This window comes from Podarcis cretensis (genome assembly GCF_951804945.1).
Source record: "Podarcis cretensis genome assembly, chromosome: 5".
NCBI classification, from domain to species: domain Eukaryota; kingdom Metazoa; phylum Chordata; class Lepidosauria; order Squamata; family Lacertidae; genus Podarcis; species Podarcis cretensis.
The window spans coordinates 89528844-89546472 of record NC_137174.1 but is presented as its reverse complement, the minus strand read 5'-3'; the positions used below and the strand labels follow the sequence as shown (position 1 = coordinate 89546472).

The following is a 17629-nucleotide window of genomic DNA, read 5'->3' as shown; positions in this document are numbered from 1 at the left end:
ACATGACGTAGAATCTCCCCCCTCCCAACAGTGGGCAGTGCGTACACTCTGAGCTGTTTTAACCCTGTAAGCTCAGGTTATCCTCACAAAGTTGCATAAGAAAACATTAAAGTAGCAAGGGGGGGGGATATGCATACAAAACTGCATACAAAAACGTTTTCATTAGGAGACGTTTGCACTAAAAGGCTGGTGAATTTTCACAATTTCAACTGCTGCAGAAATGGGGTGAAATGAATTCAAGACTGGATAAATGAGAAACTGAAGTTGACAGGCTAGCCTTCCATCCCCAGACATGCATCACCAGTGGCGTAGCGTGGGGGGTGCAGGGGGGGCCGGCCGCACCGGGCGCAACATCTGGGGGGGTGCGCTTGCCGCCTCCAGAGTCGCCGAAGAGCCTCGGGCGCAGGCTGTAGCAGAGCCCCATGTCTCGCAGAACCGACGAGCTGTGCGCACGTCCGGGCTGAAGGCGTCTGACAGGCAGCGGCTCTCAGCACTCGCCGCGGTCCCCGCGCGTCAGGGCCACGGAGGGCGCGCCAGGCAGCCCCTCCTCACAGCCCCGCCACTGCTGCTGCAGCTGCTGGGCCATGTTGCATTTTCCTCGCCTCTCTGCCCTCCTCCTCCTCCGGCCAAGCGTCGTCGTTTGGGCAGCAGCGCCAGCGGCAACTCGCCTCAGATCACCTGACACGGACCCGCCGCCCCAGCCCAGGCAGCAGCAAGAAGAAGCTGGCAGCGGCGGCAGCTTAGGGGTTAGGGGCGCAAATTACTTGCCTTGCCCCGGGGGCGCAAATTACTTGCCTTGCCCTGGGTGCTGACAACCCACGCTACGCCGCTGTGCATCACTTTCTATGCATGATAGCCAACAGACTAGCATTTGAATCTCAATTAACAGTGGCAATGGGAAGGTGTCCTCCACTGATGGCAGCACACTCGCTTAAGGGTGCACAGCAGCCCGTGTGGCACACACAGCTTTCTTCTCAGGCATCTATCTGGCACCTGAGAATGCCACCTCATTCTGCCCATTGGGAAGACCAACCCTAGATGCAGATTTTCGGGGGGGGGGGGCAGGGATTGCATGGGAGAGATGAGACGGGTGTTCTGTTGCACAAGCAAAAGCAGAATGGCAAAATACAACCCAATGGCTTTCCTTTCGAATGTCACACTGACCACTGAGTCATCAAAGAAGTGTTTGATGCTGGAGTTAGGACCAATATTGTGGTGGGGTCCCACAGCCCCTCTGTGCATCGCAACGTGCTGTCAAATAATCAGGTGAAGAATGCCATATGTGCTCTACACATTCTTAATTCTATTGTATTTCTGAATGGCTTTTAACTACCAGGTTTTTAAAATTAATTTATTTATTTACAACAACAACAACCACATCCCAGGAAAATAGAGACAATGAATATGTGTGGAAATCTGGTTCCACACCCTAATATGTATATTAAGTCCTGGGGTGTGATCTGAAGGATTAGGAAGCTGTTGGAAGCTAAACAGGTCTGAGTTTCCACAATGTCTAAATGTGCCTTACCAGTGCCTTTAGACTTCATGATGGGAGAAAGACAGGCTATAAATACAAGAAATTACCTCAAACTTCCTCAGATACATAAAGTCTTTGAATTATGTGCCAATTTGAAACAAGCAGCCATCAAAAGGCCTATTATTTGGTGTTTACTTTCTACCTGTTCCAAAAACCACACCCTGCTTGCTTTAGGCTTCACGTTAATCCACATGAAAATGAGCATCTGCATATTTCACCATCACAATCTGAAATGCTTGCTCAAGGTGGTAGAGAGATAAGGAGAGCAAAAAACCAAAAAGGCAAAAGTCTCCCTCTAAAGTTACATTACCAGCTCCCTGGATAAACACATCTGCAGCGAGTGAACACAAGGGGAGGGGGGTGGTTCAATTCCCATTTCCCAAACCAATATGCAAAGTGATGTGCGGCTGTCTTTTAAGATTCACACCTCTCTGAAATGTGTGATGCAGTACGCCAACTCAAAAATGCATTAAAAAATGAGTGTATTAAGGCAAAGTGTCACAAATATGTGTGTGTGTGTGTGTGTGTGAAAGTAATGTGTAAAAAATGCATTATATTAGGGAAAGTGCTTTGCAAAAATGCTTTTATAATTATTATTATCATCATCATCAGATTTAAAACAGAGATTGAAGTTTCAAATATTGATAACCTGAGTAGAATGGACTCAACACAACATCTCCTTAGGAAGACATTATTTAATTCAGATAGATGCTGGAGGTGCATCCAGGGATGTTTTATGTTGTTCTCAACTTCTTGTCCATTTCCATTTTGCACTGGTGAAATCTTTGATATTCACAGATGTCTGTGTGTTGCGCGCTTTTAAATCACATTCCCATGGTGTGAGAATTAACAACACAGCAACAACAACAACAAAAAGATTTTGTGAGCCCTTAAGGCTGATAAAATACTTTGAACCTGGAAGGATAAATACCTACCATCTATTTTGAAATGGTGTGCAGATCTTAACACTCTTGCTACATTTGAATGCACTTTTTATAAACACCAGCATCACTTGGATACCTAGTCAAGCATTTGGATGGCATGCATCCATCAGTATGCGCAAAACAGTAATACTGAACTGATGTTTAGAGTGTTGCTGTGAGCTGGTTGTTCTCTTCTTCTTGTTTTTTCCTCTCCTTCCCTCCCTCTATCCACTTTTTTTCTTTAATAATTTTGCATGCAAATATTATTTCATTATTTATTTCTTATCCACCTTTCACCATAAGGTCCCAGGGCAGGTTACAACAATTTGAAAATACAGATTACAATCAAGAGGATAGGGTAAGTTCCAATATATATATATTAAAAAGGCAAAGGACCCCTGACAGTTAAGTCCAGCCGTGAATGACTCTGGGGTTGCGGCACTCATCTCACTTTACTGGCTGAGGAAGCTGACGTTTTTCCGCAGACAGTTTTTCCGAGTCATGTGGCCAGCATGACTAAGCCGCTTCTGGCAAAACCAGAGCAGCACACAGGAATGCCATTTAACTTTCCACCAGAGCGGTACCTATTTATCTATGTGCAGTTTGATGTGCGTTCGAACTGCTAGGTTGGCAGGAGCAGGGACTGAAAAACAGGAGCTCACCCCATCACGGGGATTTGAACCACCAACCTTCCAATCGGCAAGCCCTAGGCTCTGTAGTTTAGACCACAGCACCACCTGCGTCCCACAATATATATCAGGTGTCAAAGGCATATACTATGCAATGAGAGTCCCAGGTGCACCTCTGTAAGAGATAGTTCCACAGCTTAGGGAGCACCACAGATGATAACTTCTCTCAGCCCCCAGCCCCCCCAAAAAATTTATGAAGATGGATGGTAGAACTACCAAGCAGGCCCCCTCTGCTAATCTTCACACCAAGAGGTTTAGTAGGTCTCTCTTCTCAGTAGTGGTGCCTGCCCTGTGGAACACCCTCCCATCAGATGCCAAGAAAATAAACAACTATCCGACTTTTAGAAGACATCTGAAGGCAGCCCTCTTTAGAGCAGTTTTTAATGTTTGAAGTTTTATTCTGTTTTTAATGTTAGGTGAAAGCCACCCAAAGTTGCTGGGGAAACCCAGCCAGATGGGCAGGGTGGAAATAAATTATCATCATCATCATCATCTGGAGCAATCTGCTAGAGCTGCCATATTGGCTCTTACCTGACCCTTCGCCTAGCCAAGTCACAAACCTTGCCTGTTTGTTTTGCCCTGAACAAATTTTGTATGCTATCTCAACTTTCCTTGTTTAAGGAATTCTGAGGCATTCTTTTTACTTAATGTACCCCACAGCTTCCTTAGCTGTGCCTCCATTCATCATCCTGAAGTGGCTGGGTCTTCCTAAAGGAGCCACTAAAAAGAGGGAACCATATTGGCAGTCATGTCACCTAACCGGCTTCATTGCTCTGATCTGCAGGTGTAGTCACACCTGAGTGAGAAGCATTTTTAAAACGAAATTTGTGCTCTTTGATTTTTTTAAAAAACGCAACAATAATAAAACGGGGCTAGGGAATTTCCCCACTTCCACTTCCACCACTACCACCCCGGCCCATTCAGAGGGCATTCAGCAAAGCTTTGTTATGAAACAGCTTCCCCAGACACATTACTGGCACATTTGCTTACCTGCCCACAGGTATGGATCTTAGTTATTTGGGGGCCAAAAAGAGGAATGGGGGGGGGGGCGGATAGAAGTACAGCAATGTGTGCAAAGTTTGCCTGGTTGCCAAGGAAGAATTTGTATTCACCAGGGATTACCATACAGTTGGCTATGTACACACCTATCCAGAATCATCTGTCATGAAGATAAGCCATTGTTTCATATGTCACCACCAAGTTTGATAAACATAAGTTGTACAGCAACATGCAAAAGCCTATTTGCCGGTAAGCAGGTCCTATTGAATTTTAACAGGGACTGCAACTAAGTAAACATGTTTAGGACTGGTCTAGCTGGCTCTGCAAAATAACTGTTACAAGTCAAATTAGTTCTTCCGCTGATAGGAGCACCAGTAAGTTTGCAAGTGCGTATATTTTCCTGGATTTTGATACGCCATGTCCTCAAGTTAACTTTTTCCTCATTGCAAACTGAAGACAGTCCTCCAACTCAAGGAAACTGCAAACCGCAAAATATAACCTGCAACAACCACAAGGAACCGGAAGCTAAATGCTGACTTTCATCCAAGAATGGCATGTTTCCCAGTCCTTTTAAAAACACAGTCCAACTCAGCACAACTCCTCGGAATCGAGGAGGCATTTCCAAGAAAAAGAGAACATAAAAGGATCGCAGGAAGGGACCGGGTTTTCCCCTCTTTCCCAGAGAACACATCCACGTGCAGGCGCAAAGCTCCACCAGGGATGACAGACAGCTGCTGCCTGTAGCTTCCGAGAGCTAAACATTAACCGCCTCAAACCTAATCCCTGTTCCTCGCAGACAACAAAGGTGATCTCACCGCTTGCACGCTCTTACCTTGCAAGGGGGGATTTGCCAAGCTCTTTTCCTTCTCTCCCATGTCCTAAGGATTGTGGGATGTGGGGAAGAAAACAGCAGGATCTTTGCGGAGAAACCAGGCAGTGCCCAGCTGAGTCGGTGACTGGGAAAGTTTGACCTCCTGACTTCCTACTGTAGCAATGTAACCGTACACCTTACTTTCTTCTGGGAATAATTAGCAACCTGCCTTCCCGAGTTACCTGGGCTCGCCTGACCTGTTTCTCTGTTCTCTATACAGTGACATCACATCCTTTGATCTCCTCTGCTGAATTACCATGTGCTTCGGACAACACGGCAGCTGTCTAACTTGGGACTCTCTTATTCACTCTCTCTTTTTAATCACTCCTCTGTTACTTTCACTTCTAGGCAGAACAGAACGCTGCTTGTGCTATGTACATTGTTAGCAGCTAATGTGACCAGTCACAACACCGAAGGCTTGGGATTCCTAGTGTCTGTTTCTTTTTTGTGCACCTGATTGCAGGTGGGGATTTGGGGAGAGCAGCAAGTAATGTCAGTTAGCTAATATCTGGGTTCACTGGGAGGGCCAAAAAAATTCCATAGAAATAGGGAAAGGTTCTTAGGAAAGTTTAAAAAGGCCCAACCTTAACCACATTTCAACCTGAACTGCATGATATGATCGTGCTTTAAAAGCACACCTCCAGCTGTCTCTGTCTGCAAGGAAAAGGCCAACTTTTTCTGGCAACTCTCCCTGATAAATCAGTAAAAATTTGTGGCATGCTTTTTTCAGCTGATTTTTTGCAACTTGTCATGCTTCTGGTTTCAGACCCCTCCTCTTAGTCTCTAAAAGCAAAACCTCTCACGGGGCAGATTTATCTTGTCTCTAGATGTACATGGGTGTAAAAGCCCATGTGTGAATGCTAAGGAAACACGGAGCACACAGAACGACATAAAACAGAATGAAGGGGTTGTAGCCAGGGCCGGATTTGGGTTTGATGAGTCCCTAGGCTACTGAAGGTAATGGGGCCCTTTATATGTCCTGCTATCCTTTGTAAACAACAAATTGTCACTGTTTTTTGTGTTGAATATATGCTATATGGTAATTTATGGACCTAATAGACCTAATTTATGGACCTAAGTATGGACCTAAAGCCATTTGCACATGCAGAATGTAGGCATCCTATATATAGAAATGAGCAAACCAGTGATATTTTAGGGAGCAGGCTAGCAGGCAGGGCCCATTACTTACGTCATAGGAGCCTACACAACACAAAACACTGTTGCTGTATGTTTTATTTGTTTTTTATCTTATATTTTGGAAATCTACATCCAGTTGTTGTTGTTGTTTTCCTTTAATTTTTTGGGGGGCCCCCAAGAGAGTGGGGCCCTAAGCTTACTCCCAGATAAGTGGGCTTAGGATTGCAACTGAAACCATTCTTTTATGAGAATAATACCAAACAAGCCCTGTTGCGCAAGCAGAACTTGGTTTGTGCAGCATAACTACAGTCAGTGTTGGATTTACATATAAGCTAAACAAGCCATAGCCCCAGTGAATTCAATAAGCTTTACTTCTGAGAAGACATTGTTAAGGATTGCACTGTAAGTTCTGTACTTCTGTTGCAAGCAGGGCCATATATATAATGCCTCCTGCGATGAGATTTTAAGATGAGGCAACTGTGAGTTGGAAGGGACCCTGAGAGTAATCTCAATACACAGTCCCCCATCCAATTTGAAACCATACCAGACCCTGCTTAGCTTTTTCAAATGTCCTAGTAGTTTACTGCTGCCCCACTGGGGAGATGCAGGGCAGCTCATGTGGTACACACAGCAGTGGCCTTCAAGTGCTGCCCGCTTGCCAGCATCTGCCACCTGAGGTGGTTACCACAAACTGCTTAAAGGTAGGGTCAGCACTGGTTAGGAGATTGTTTTGACTCTTAGTATTACAGTGGTACCTCGGGTTACATATGCTTCAGGTTACATTAGCTTCAGGTTACAGACTCCGCTAACCCAGAAATAGTACCTCGGGTTAAGAACTTTGCTTCAGGATGAGAACAGAAATCGTGCTCTGGCAGCACGGCAGCAGCAGGAGGCCCAATTAACTAAAGTGGTGCTTCAGGTTAAGAACAGTTTCAGGTTAAGAACGGACCTCCAGAACATACTTAACCAGTACTTAACCTGAGGTACCACTGCACAGTGGTACTTCGGGATGCAAATGGGATCCATCCGGAGCCCTGTTCGCATCCTGAACCCAACGTAAGATGCGACAGCGCATTTGTGCATGCGCAGGTCGCGTTTTGCCGCTTCCGCGCATGCGTATGACGTCATTTTGAGCGTCTGCACATGCACGAGGGGCGAAACCGGAAGTAACGCGCTCCGTTACTTCCGGGTTGCTGTGGAGCGCAACTCGAACGCACTCAACCTGAAGCACATTCAACCCAAGGTATGACTGTAGAGGAAAGCAAGGATTGCAAAACTGAACAAAGAATGGGGGGAAATGTTCTTCTACCCTTCTCCTTTCAGCCCAAGGGCAGAATTGCAAAGATAATCTTATCTGAGCCACGAGTTTGTTGTCTGAGGAAATATTTACTTTCTCCCTCCCCACATACATTGAAGGAATAGCAAGCATGTTGAAATGTAATTCTGCAGTAAATTGGTAATGAACAATTGGATATATTTTTTTCAACAACAACAAAAAAATAGGAAGAAATGAAACCTTACGATTTATTTTATTCTGGCGTTTACAGAGCTATCAACTGGAGCAATGCAAACAGAGTTACAACCTTATTGTGCAAATACCCTGCATATTAAACTAATACACATAGTAAAATACAACACGGCATTGTGTGCCAATAGTCATTTGTTCCCATTTAGAGCACTCTGTAAAATGTCATCTAATTAAGAAGGCTGAGCGTTATCATGCCCTTATATGCTGTGAAGGAAGAAGCAAGACTATTCTAGGGTTTGTTTGTTTTTATTTGCAGAATGGTTTCCTGAGTTGTCTACAGGAGACATGGATCCACCTATTGACAATTCGGGTCAATTTTGCATGCACTCATTCACAAATCAATTTTTTAAAAGTGTTCCCATCTTCTGCATTAATCAATAATTAACTAATCTGCATTAATATGAAAATTTATTTTCAAATTAATCCCAAAATAAGTATTTCAGTAAGTGTTTTTGTTGTTGAAATGTATGCATTTCTAAATGTATTTTATCCCAAAGCATGGATTTTAATTATATTATATATATATACACACACACACACACACACACACACATATATATATATACACACATACATACATACATACAGTGGTACCTCGGGTTAAGTACTTAATTCGTTCCGGAGGTCCGTTCTTAACCTGAAACTGTTCTTAACCTGAAGCACCACTTTAGCTAATGGGGCCTCCTGCTGCTGCCGTGCCGCCGGAGCACGATTTCCGTTCTTATCCTGAAGCAAAGTTCTTAACCTGAAGCACTATTTCTGGGTTAGCAGAGTCTGTAACCTGAAGCATATGTAACCTGAAGCGTATGTAACCCGAGGTACCACTATATATATATATATATATATATATATATATATATGCAAATAACTGGAATTTAGAGAAGCCCAGAACCTAAAAAGTAATTAGGACCCCATCTCTGTATTAGTCTAGGAGGTCACTTTGCTTAACAATGAAGACCATACACAGACATTCTCGATGCAGTGACATTCCCATTTTTCATGCATGCACATGCACAAACACATTTATATCATTTTAAGCCCACTGCAGAAAAGGGAATTTTGTTTGTTTGTTTAGTACACTATTTCCCACCTTTACTGAAGGCTCTCAAGGTGACATTCACATTCCTCCCCTCTCTCTTTTACTCTGACTGCTATTCTGTAACTAGTAGATTAGACTGACGGGCAATAAATGTTGTTACCCAGCAACCTTTGAAGCTGAGAGGAGCATGGAACCTCAGCCTGTCCCCCTCACCATGGCATTATACCAACTATGCCACACCAGGTCCCTCACCCGAATCAAAGCATCTCTGGGGACAGACGGACCCAATCATGTCCAACAACCAGATAAAGCTGTAAATCCAACAGATAAGCATTCCCTAGAGAAGCGCAGCTAATTACCATAAACAAGGTTTAGGGTAAAGGTAAAGGGACCCTGACCATTAGGTCCGGTTGTGACTGACTCTGGGGTTGCGGCACTCATCTTGCTTTATTGGCTGAGGGAGCTGGCGTACAACTTCCGGGTCATGTGGCCAACATGACTAAGCCGCTTCTGGCAAACCAGAGCAGCACACAGAAATGCCATTTACCTTCCTGCCAGACTGGTACCTATTTATTTACTTGCACTTTGACGTGCTTTCGAACTGCTAGGTTGGCAGGAGCAGGGACCGAGCAACGGGAGCTCACCCCATCACGGGGATTCAAACCGCCGACCTTCTGATCGGCAAGTCCTAGGCTCTGTGGTTTAGACCACAGTGCCACCCCTGTCCCTAAGGTTTAGGTTAGGTCCATTCAATTTATACATTGTTTCCCACAAAACTCAAAATCCCAATGTGATTTACAGACAAGGCAGACAACAACAACAATCACATAAACTCCCCCCCCCTTGCTAAACTTTTCTTAATTTTGTTAAGTAATTGAAATATTTCACAGTGAAGCAAAGAGTCAGGTGGTGGCTTACCTGGGGGGGGGGAAAGAATTTTTTTTAATGTCCCCCCAAAAAATCAGCGTGAGAGTTAAGCGGATGCTGAAATCCCTTTGCCTTGAAAACTAACTGCAATAGAACTTGGAAGTGCTGGATTTTGGCTGGATTTCACACGCTGCTTATTTGGGGCGGGGCGGGGCGATTAAACCTGGTATCCATTTGCCGCAGATATTTCCATGGCCATTTCGCCCCCTTCACAGGTGAACCCACTGTGGGAAATGCACCTTCAATCTCCCTCGCGTGTTTCCCACAGTCTAGGTAGCAGCCTTTTTACTTCTTCTTCTTCTTTTCTACATAGCAGCCACTTCATAGTTCCGAGAGACAAATTCTTTGCGTCGGGATCTGATTTCAAGATAGAATTTAATCTTTCATCTGACACAGCCAGTACAGACCACACCTGAGCAGGTTCGAACAAGAGAGAATAGTAACTCTTTTCTGTCATATTGGTTTACTGTGAATAATGGGGAGAAGCCGGGACTCATACGGCTGCTCTACAGTACAGCAAGGTGCCTCAGTTATTATTCTGCTCTGGGAGTCAGACTAGTTCTGATGGTACAGAGCCAAACTTGGGACGGGGATCCCCACTCAACCATGAATCTCTGCATAGGGCTCTGAAACTCTGCAGAACCACTGCCGGTCCCTGCAAACAATTTTGAGCTAGGTGGACTGAGCTTCCTATGTAGAAGTACAGGATAGCCCTCCAGACACAAGCAGTGCATCTGCTTCCCTGAACAGGGCAGAGTGATGGTGATGTCAGGGTTGTGCGAGTGCACTGATAGAGACAATCTATGTTCCACCTTCTGTCAGAGGCAGTAAAAGCGGGTGGTGCTGTGGTCTAAACCACTGAGCCTCTTGGGCTTACTGATCAGAAGGTCGGCGGTTTGAGTCCCTGTGACGGGGTGAGCTCCTTTTGCTCGGTCCCAGCTCCTGCCAACCTAGCAGTTTGAAAGCATGTCAGTGCAAGCAGATAAATAGGTACTGCTGTGGCGGGAAGGTAAATGGCATTTCCCTGTGCCATTGGTTTCCGTCACAGTGACCCGTTGCGCCAGAAGTGGTTTAGTCATGCTGGATGCATGACCCAGAAAGCTGTCTGTGGACAAATTGGGTCCTCCCTTAAAGAGGGCACGTATTGCAGTGAGACCTGGACAACTGACACCCTGTGTTGTGGGTGGGTACGACTGGTCAGCCACAATACCCGATTGGTAGCTCCCTCGAAGCTGGGTGCAATCTGGCCAATGGGACGCAGTCCAAACGGTTCAAGGGACCTATTTATGCCCATGTGACCCAGAGCTTCCTCTTTCGGTGCGTGCATTTGGAACACCCGCCCACCTCTCCCTGCTTTTAGGGCTTGTTGCGCTTGACCTTGCTATGCCATCATGTGTTGTCTGTCATTGGGACAGGGGCACGGCAGGAATTTCCCCCACTTGGCTGATTGGCTGTTGCCATTTGGGTTTCGCCTGCCACGTAGCAAATCATCACAACTTGTAAGGTTGCGGATAGGCTCTGGTTCAGGTGATAGGGATGGCAGAACTCTCTCGCCATCCCTATGTGAAGGGTATTCCATTAAAGGAATCCAGGGACTCAATGGTTTGATCAACCCCTGAGAGGGGGCTGTGCCCATGCCTGAGTCCAGGGGGACATTTGGGTGGCGGAGATAGCCCGTTCCCGGCTTTACGCATATCCAGGTGTTCACTGTTAGCTGACCTAGGCTGGTGCCCCTGGGTCAGTGCTACCTGCATGGCAGGGAACTAGTCGAACCAGAGCCTATGCAACCAGTCACTTTCTGTAAGCACTGAAGTTGTGGCCTAAATTCTGCCAAAAACCAAAATTAAAATTTGAGTCAAGTGTGAATTTATTTAAGGGTCTGGGTCTTTAAGGGTTTCTAGGTCTGACCACGCAAATGCCGGCTTCCTCAGCCTGAAAGCAAAATGAGTGTTGCACCCCATAGTTGCCTTTGACTGGAATTAACTGTCCAGGGGTCCTTTACCCTTTTTTTTTAACCTAGGCCTTAGAATACCAGTTGCTGGGAATTGCCAGTGGACACAGTGTTATTGAGCTTGTGCCCGGCTTGCAGGCTTCCCACAAGCATCTGATGGGCCACTGTGAGAACCACAGAATCATAAAGTCGATGTTCCTCAACTACTGTTCACACTGCCCTATGCACAAAGCGGTTTATGGGCCTGATCCCGTTTATCCCAGTGATATATGGAAGAGGCTGAGAAAGATTTAACTAGCCCCAAATGTCCCAGTTAGCTTTGGGATGAGTAGGATGTTGATTCTAGACCCCTCACACCCAAATCTAACACAGCAGACCTCTAGAAAACACCCACCCACAACACCTTATTACAGTGGGAACCATTTCCTTGTGTTGCCAGACTATGCATTGGCAGCCATGCGGGGCATGAATATAATAGAATTATAGAGTTGGAAGGGACCAGCCAACCTCTGCGTATAAACCTCCAAGGGAGGAGAGTCCACCACCTTCCGAGGGAGTCTGTTCCACTATCAAGCAGCTCTATCAGAAAGTTCTCTCCAGGGTGGTGGTCTAGATGGGTCATTGACGTGATCCAGAGGGTCCTCTTTTGTCCTTCTGTAATTCATCACCCATGCCAGTGTGCCCTCACAGCCCTGACCTCAGTGCCATCCTACTGCCCCCACCTCAAAATCCCATCGAGGTAAACGACACTGATGCCAGTGGTACAAGTATGACTCAAAGGCCCCACCACAACAGCAGCTCACGGTCTCCTGTGCTCCTCACGCTTGACAGTGTCTCATCGCTTAATATGCACAACACAGGGATGTGTATGCGTGAAGATCAAATAGAAAAATCCCATTTTGCACTGCAGCTTAGAGGAAGGATGTGCTGGAAATGTAACTGATAAGCAAACAATCCTTTGGGTCGTAGCCAACGCTGCTGTTCCACTAGCGCAACAGATACCTGCTAATGTAACAGAACTTTCTCCTCTTTTCCTCTGCAGCCCCCTGCACACCCTCAACGTCTGTTCCAGAGGATCAGAGGACCCTCTGGAGGAGATTTTGAGGAGAGGAAGGGGGAGATGGCACTGCACATATGGAACTCTGTGCTTGGATACAACCCTTTGTTTCTTTTGGTCCTACACTTTACAACTGAAATGTCCTTTAGTTTCCATAGTTTAAATTTACCTGTTCTCATATTCATGGTTATAGGGATGCGGGTGGCGCTGTGGTTTAAACCACTGAGCCTCTTGGGCTTGCCGATCAGAAGCTCAGCGGTTCAAATCCCCGCGATAGGGTGAGCTCCCGTTGCTCAGTCCCATTTCCTGCCAACTTAGCAGTTCGAAAGCACGCCAGTGCAAGTGGATAAAATAGGTAACAACGCAGTGGGAAGGTAAACGATATTTCCGTGTGCTCTGGTTTCCATCAGGGTGTTCTGCTGCGCCAGAAGCATTTTAGTCATGCTGGCCACATGTCCTGGCAATCTGTCTGTGGACAAACGCGAGCTCTCTTGGCCTGAAAGTGAGATGAGTGCCAGAACCCCATAGTCGCCTTTGACTGGACTTAACCATCCAGGGGTCCTTCCCCCTTTTTTTAACCTCATGGCTACTGGGCATAATTGCTATACATTATTTCCAGATTCAGTGGCAGCATGTCTCTGCTCTTACAAAGATATTATCATGGATCAAAAATCGGTTTTGTGGTCTTGTGCTGGTTCCTTGCAGGCCACAAATGCCCACAGAAGCACCAGTTTCAGAAACTCTACAAAGATAAATATACAAAGGCGGTGTCAAGGCAGAAGAGAAGTATCATGGTGTATTTATAGTAATGCCAAGGTGAGATTTTGCACCAAAATGCCCACTAGTGGAGGGGAGAAATGATTTGCCAACTAAATTAATCCAGCATGTTCCAAGGAAAAAAGGATCAAAGTCATGTCGTTCCATAAACATGTTCCATACATTCCTAACTGTAGTCAATTATTCCTCCACTGTCTCCTTCTCTTCTTCTTGCTGTAGGCAAGACAGTTACCTTAAGGTCATTTTTTGGGGTGTGGACTATATAACGCAACATCTAACCACATTCTGCCTTTGCACAGAGAAGGACTTAATAAGCTAAGGAGTTGCATCTGACAACAAAATTGTACATGGCTTGCTTCACAATTAATACTTGATTGGTGTTAAAGATAGTATCACTGAAAAACAATTAACTCTTGGATCCAAATTAATTTTCCCATTGCAGAGCATGCATGAACTGTTTTGCAATTAACTTGTGCATGCATGTGACAGGAGAGAATCGTGCACCTGCCTCCCATAATAATATTTTTTTAAAAAAACAACAACAACAAAAAACCCCTATCAAGCTAAAAGATTTTAATTCTACTTTCCAACATGGTTTTGGAATGCCAGTTGAGGAGGAGTGTTTCATGCTTTCCTTCTAACAACCTGCAACAGATATATATGTGTGTGTGTGTGTGCAAAATAAGAAAAGAGGGGATGGTTGTTTGGTTGTTGCTGTTTTCCCCCAGGCAGTACAAAAAAATTGTCTCCAGCAACAATGGGGAACATAAATGTGCAGCTGTTGAATGCTGACTTTCCATATTAAACTGCATCTTGAACTCGAAGCTTTTAGCACCTACTAATGTGCTCTGTGGCTTTTTAACTCTCCAAAACTTCACCACATTACCTTCTGTTGACTTATTTTATTTATATTCACTTGTGTTTGAGGGCTTTTAAAGGGCTGCTGATGTGCTGTGCTGTGCTGGAACTTAAGTCTTCTTCTGCTACTACTTGGGAAAACCTATGGTGAAAGTGTGAGACTGAAAGCTTTTTCACACCCACAAGTCTCCCACCCCCATCAGCTGCCCTCTCTCCTTTTCTAATAGTTTGACACATTTTGCAGGTGCTAGGTAGATGCCACTGGAAGCAGTCTCCACACAATAGGGATGTCCAGAGGCAACACACACACAAACACACACACGTTTACTGAAGGTGTGAAGGAGATTTTGCCTACTAAGCACACCCAACACATGCCAAAGTGCATCTCAACCAAGTGTGAGCTGGCCATGCACTTGGTGGAAGTCTGAAAGGGGAACACCAGAAGTGACACAGAAAAAAAATATATGTGTAAGGGAATCAATTGATATGTGAGAAGTTATCAGACCCTGTTCCATCTGTAGTGTATTTCCCTTCTACACTTGGGTTCACATGATGGAAAATACCTCTATATTTTACTATTATTCTTTTTTAAGTGGGGAAAACACATTGAATTATGGCTAATGTTTACCCTTGCATTTCAGGATTTGCCTAATTTTGTGGTGGAGTGGGGAAGGCCTTTCCAAAATGGGAGAAATGCCATTTCAGGAGCAAGAAAACAGTCAGGGGATGGGGGAACTCAGGGTCAGCCCATCCACGAGGCAAGGTGAGGTGACCGCCTCAGGTGGCAGGATCCACAAAGGCAGCAGATCCCAATGAAGATCTACATTCCCTGCTTGTTCCTGATTCAGATCTTCACTCACCTCTTCTTCCTGGGCACAGAGGGAGACGCCATTTTGTGGTTTGCCTCAGGTGCCAAAATGTCTTGAGCCAGCCCTGGTGGAGACTTCCCTGTGGTGCTGGCCCTGCACATCAACTCCTTCCAGATAATGTAATTATCTTTGAATTTGAGATGCGTCCATGCCCAATACATTGAGCATGATTACTTTGTGCCTGTGAACACCCATTTGTATCTATGGCAGCTTCTCTAGACATGTAAATGGCAGTACGTAACTGGTCAGCTAAGGTCATTATCTTACAAAGAAACCTGACTTACCATTTCAGCAGGTTTCCACTCATAGATTATAACATCACAAATGCAAGGTCACAGGTTTCTTGGGGATTCATGACCATCATCCAGACTAACTGCCCCCAAAATCTATGCCACTAGGTTAGAGTCTAGTGGTTAGACATGAGCCTAGTTTCCCTATGTGAATAGAAAGGTTCTCACAGAGAGGAATATTCAGTCCCATGAATGGCATCTACAGTCTGAAACAGTAAATCTCGGTTACAGGGAACAAGGATGTCAACTCTCGTCATCCCTGACCATTGGCCAAGCTGGCTGAGGCTGAATAGATTTGTAGTCGTACAGCATCTGGAGGAAAGACCAAAGGTTCCCCATTCCTGAACTAGGCCACATTGAAAAATGCTAACAGGTAACATGTATATTAGGACGCGGGTGGCGCTGTGGGTTAAACCACAGAGCCTAGGACTTGCCGATCAGAAGGTTGGCGGTTCGAATGCCCGCGACGGGGTGAGCTCCCATTGCTCGGTCCCAGCTCCTGCCAACCTAGCAGTTTGAAAGCACGTCAAAGTGCAAGTAGATAAATAGATACCACTCCAGCGGGAAGGTAAACGGCGTTTCCTTGCGCTGCTCTGGTTCACCAGAAGCGGCTTAGTCATGCCGGCCACATGACCTGGAAGCTATACGCCGGCTCCCTTGGCCAATAAAGCGAGATGAGCACCGCAACCCCAGAGTCAGCCACGACTGGACCTAATGGTCAGGGGTCCCTTTACCTTTTAACATGTACATACATGACATTTTGAACAGATGTTTGCATCCAGAGTCTGTAGAACTGAGTTATTAAAAAGTGGTCTTTATGGGAGCTAAATGTGATAATACTTATGCTCCCACTAAATTAAAAAGCTGTTAATAAACTGAGTATGGAAAAATAAGTGGAGCACATCTTTCATGCCAAAAAAGGACAGTTTTATTTCTCAAGGCTGCATTCGCCCAAACGCACAGGAGTTTCAACAGGTTCCATGCATCATTGGGTGTGGAGCACACTTCCAGGGCTACGAATGCAACATCGATTGAGGCATAATAGTTCCTGTGAATTGCAAGTGGGGAGAGTGCTGTTGTGCCTGGGGTCCTGCCTGCAAGCTTCCCACAGCCATCTAGTTGGCCACTGTGAGGTCAGGATGCTGGACTTAGATGAGCTGATCCAGGAGGGCTCTCTTATTGTCCTGGAAACTGACCTAACAAGATTGTGGATATATTGGCCCTAAATGTGCCTTGTCAGCTGAAAGCAGCATCAGGGAAGAGTGGCTCAATCCTTAGGACCAGTTTATCCAGGAGATCGCAGTACCCAGCTTCAAGGGCCTTCTGCCAGTTCCCTCACTATGAGAAAGGAAGCTACAGGGAACCAGGCAGAGGGCCTTCTTGGTAGTGGCACCTGCCCTGTGGAAGGCCCTCCCAGCAGATGTCAAGGAAATAAACAACTACCTGGCTTTTAGAAGACATCTGAAGGAAACCCTGTTTAGGGAAGTTTTTAATGTTTGATGTTTTATCATGTTTTTAATATTCTGTTGGGAGCCGTCCCGAGGGGCTGGGTGGGGTATAAATAAATTATTATTATCAGTGCTTTTTTCTGGGGGGATGCAGGGGTACACATACCCCTAAACATTTTGTAAATCTAAGTTTGGCCTCATTGAGAGGCAGTATTTCAATATAAGTAGGAAAATAAAAATACCTCTAAACTTTTTTTTAGAAAAAAAGATGACGATGATGATGAAGAAGATGATGAAGATGATGATGACGATGATGATGATGATATGATTCCCCACATGTGCCCACCTGCTGGTTCCAATTTTGCAGTGCCAGAGCTAATTTTTGCTGTGCATTGTGCCTGATGGACGTCTATGTATTTAAAAAACTTTCACGCTTGGCAAGTTTTTATATACCTGCTTTATGTTCTTTAAAACAGCAAGGTTTTTTTTCTTTGGCAGGCGAGACTCAAGAAAACCACGATATTACAAGTATGAATGCAAAGTAAGCAACTAATTCCTGGCATGAGGACCCTTAATTTGGATGGGAGGTGGGAAAGGTCTGATTTGAGGGACTTGCTCTCCAGCGACAGGAAGGCTGGCTCGCGCTAGCCGCCCCACGAAATTGTGTTGTAATATGCATGAGCTGCGAAGTGTGATTTGTGAAGGGGTCTCAACATTTGGGCTGACCTC

The 17629-nt window shown here is 45.4% G+C and overlaps 1 protein-coding gene across 6 annotated transcripts in view; it reads right to left on the bottom strand.

Annotated features, from left to right (window-relative positions):
• Window positions 1-17629, bottom strand: part of NAALADL2 (N-acetylated alpha-linked acidic dipeptidase like 2) — an 819134-nt gene that overhangs the window by 565949 nt on the left and 235556 nt on the right. For 3 of the 6 annotated variants that reach the window (XM_079977817.1, XM_079977818.1, XM_079977823.1), the window contains exon 1: window positions 4981-5189. The exons of the other annotated variants lie outside the window; for them this stretch is intronic. In XM_079977817.1, coding sequence (XP_079833943.1) covers window positions 4981-5023 — 43 coding nt within the window. In that variant the 5' untranslated portion in view covers window positions 5024-5189. Of the gene's footprint in view, window positions 1-4980; window positions 5190-17629 lie in introns of those variants that run through there. 6 annotated transcript variants of the gene reach the window in all.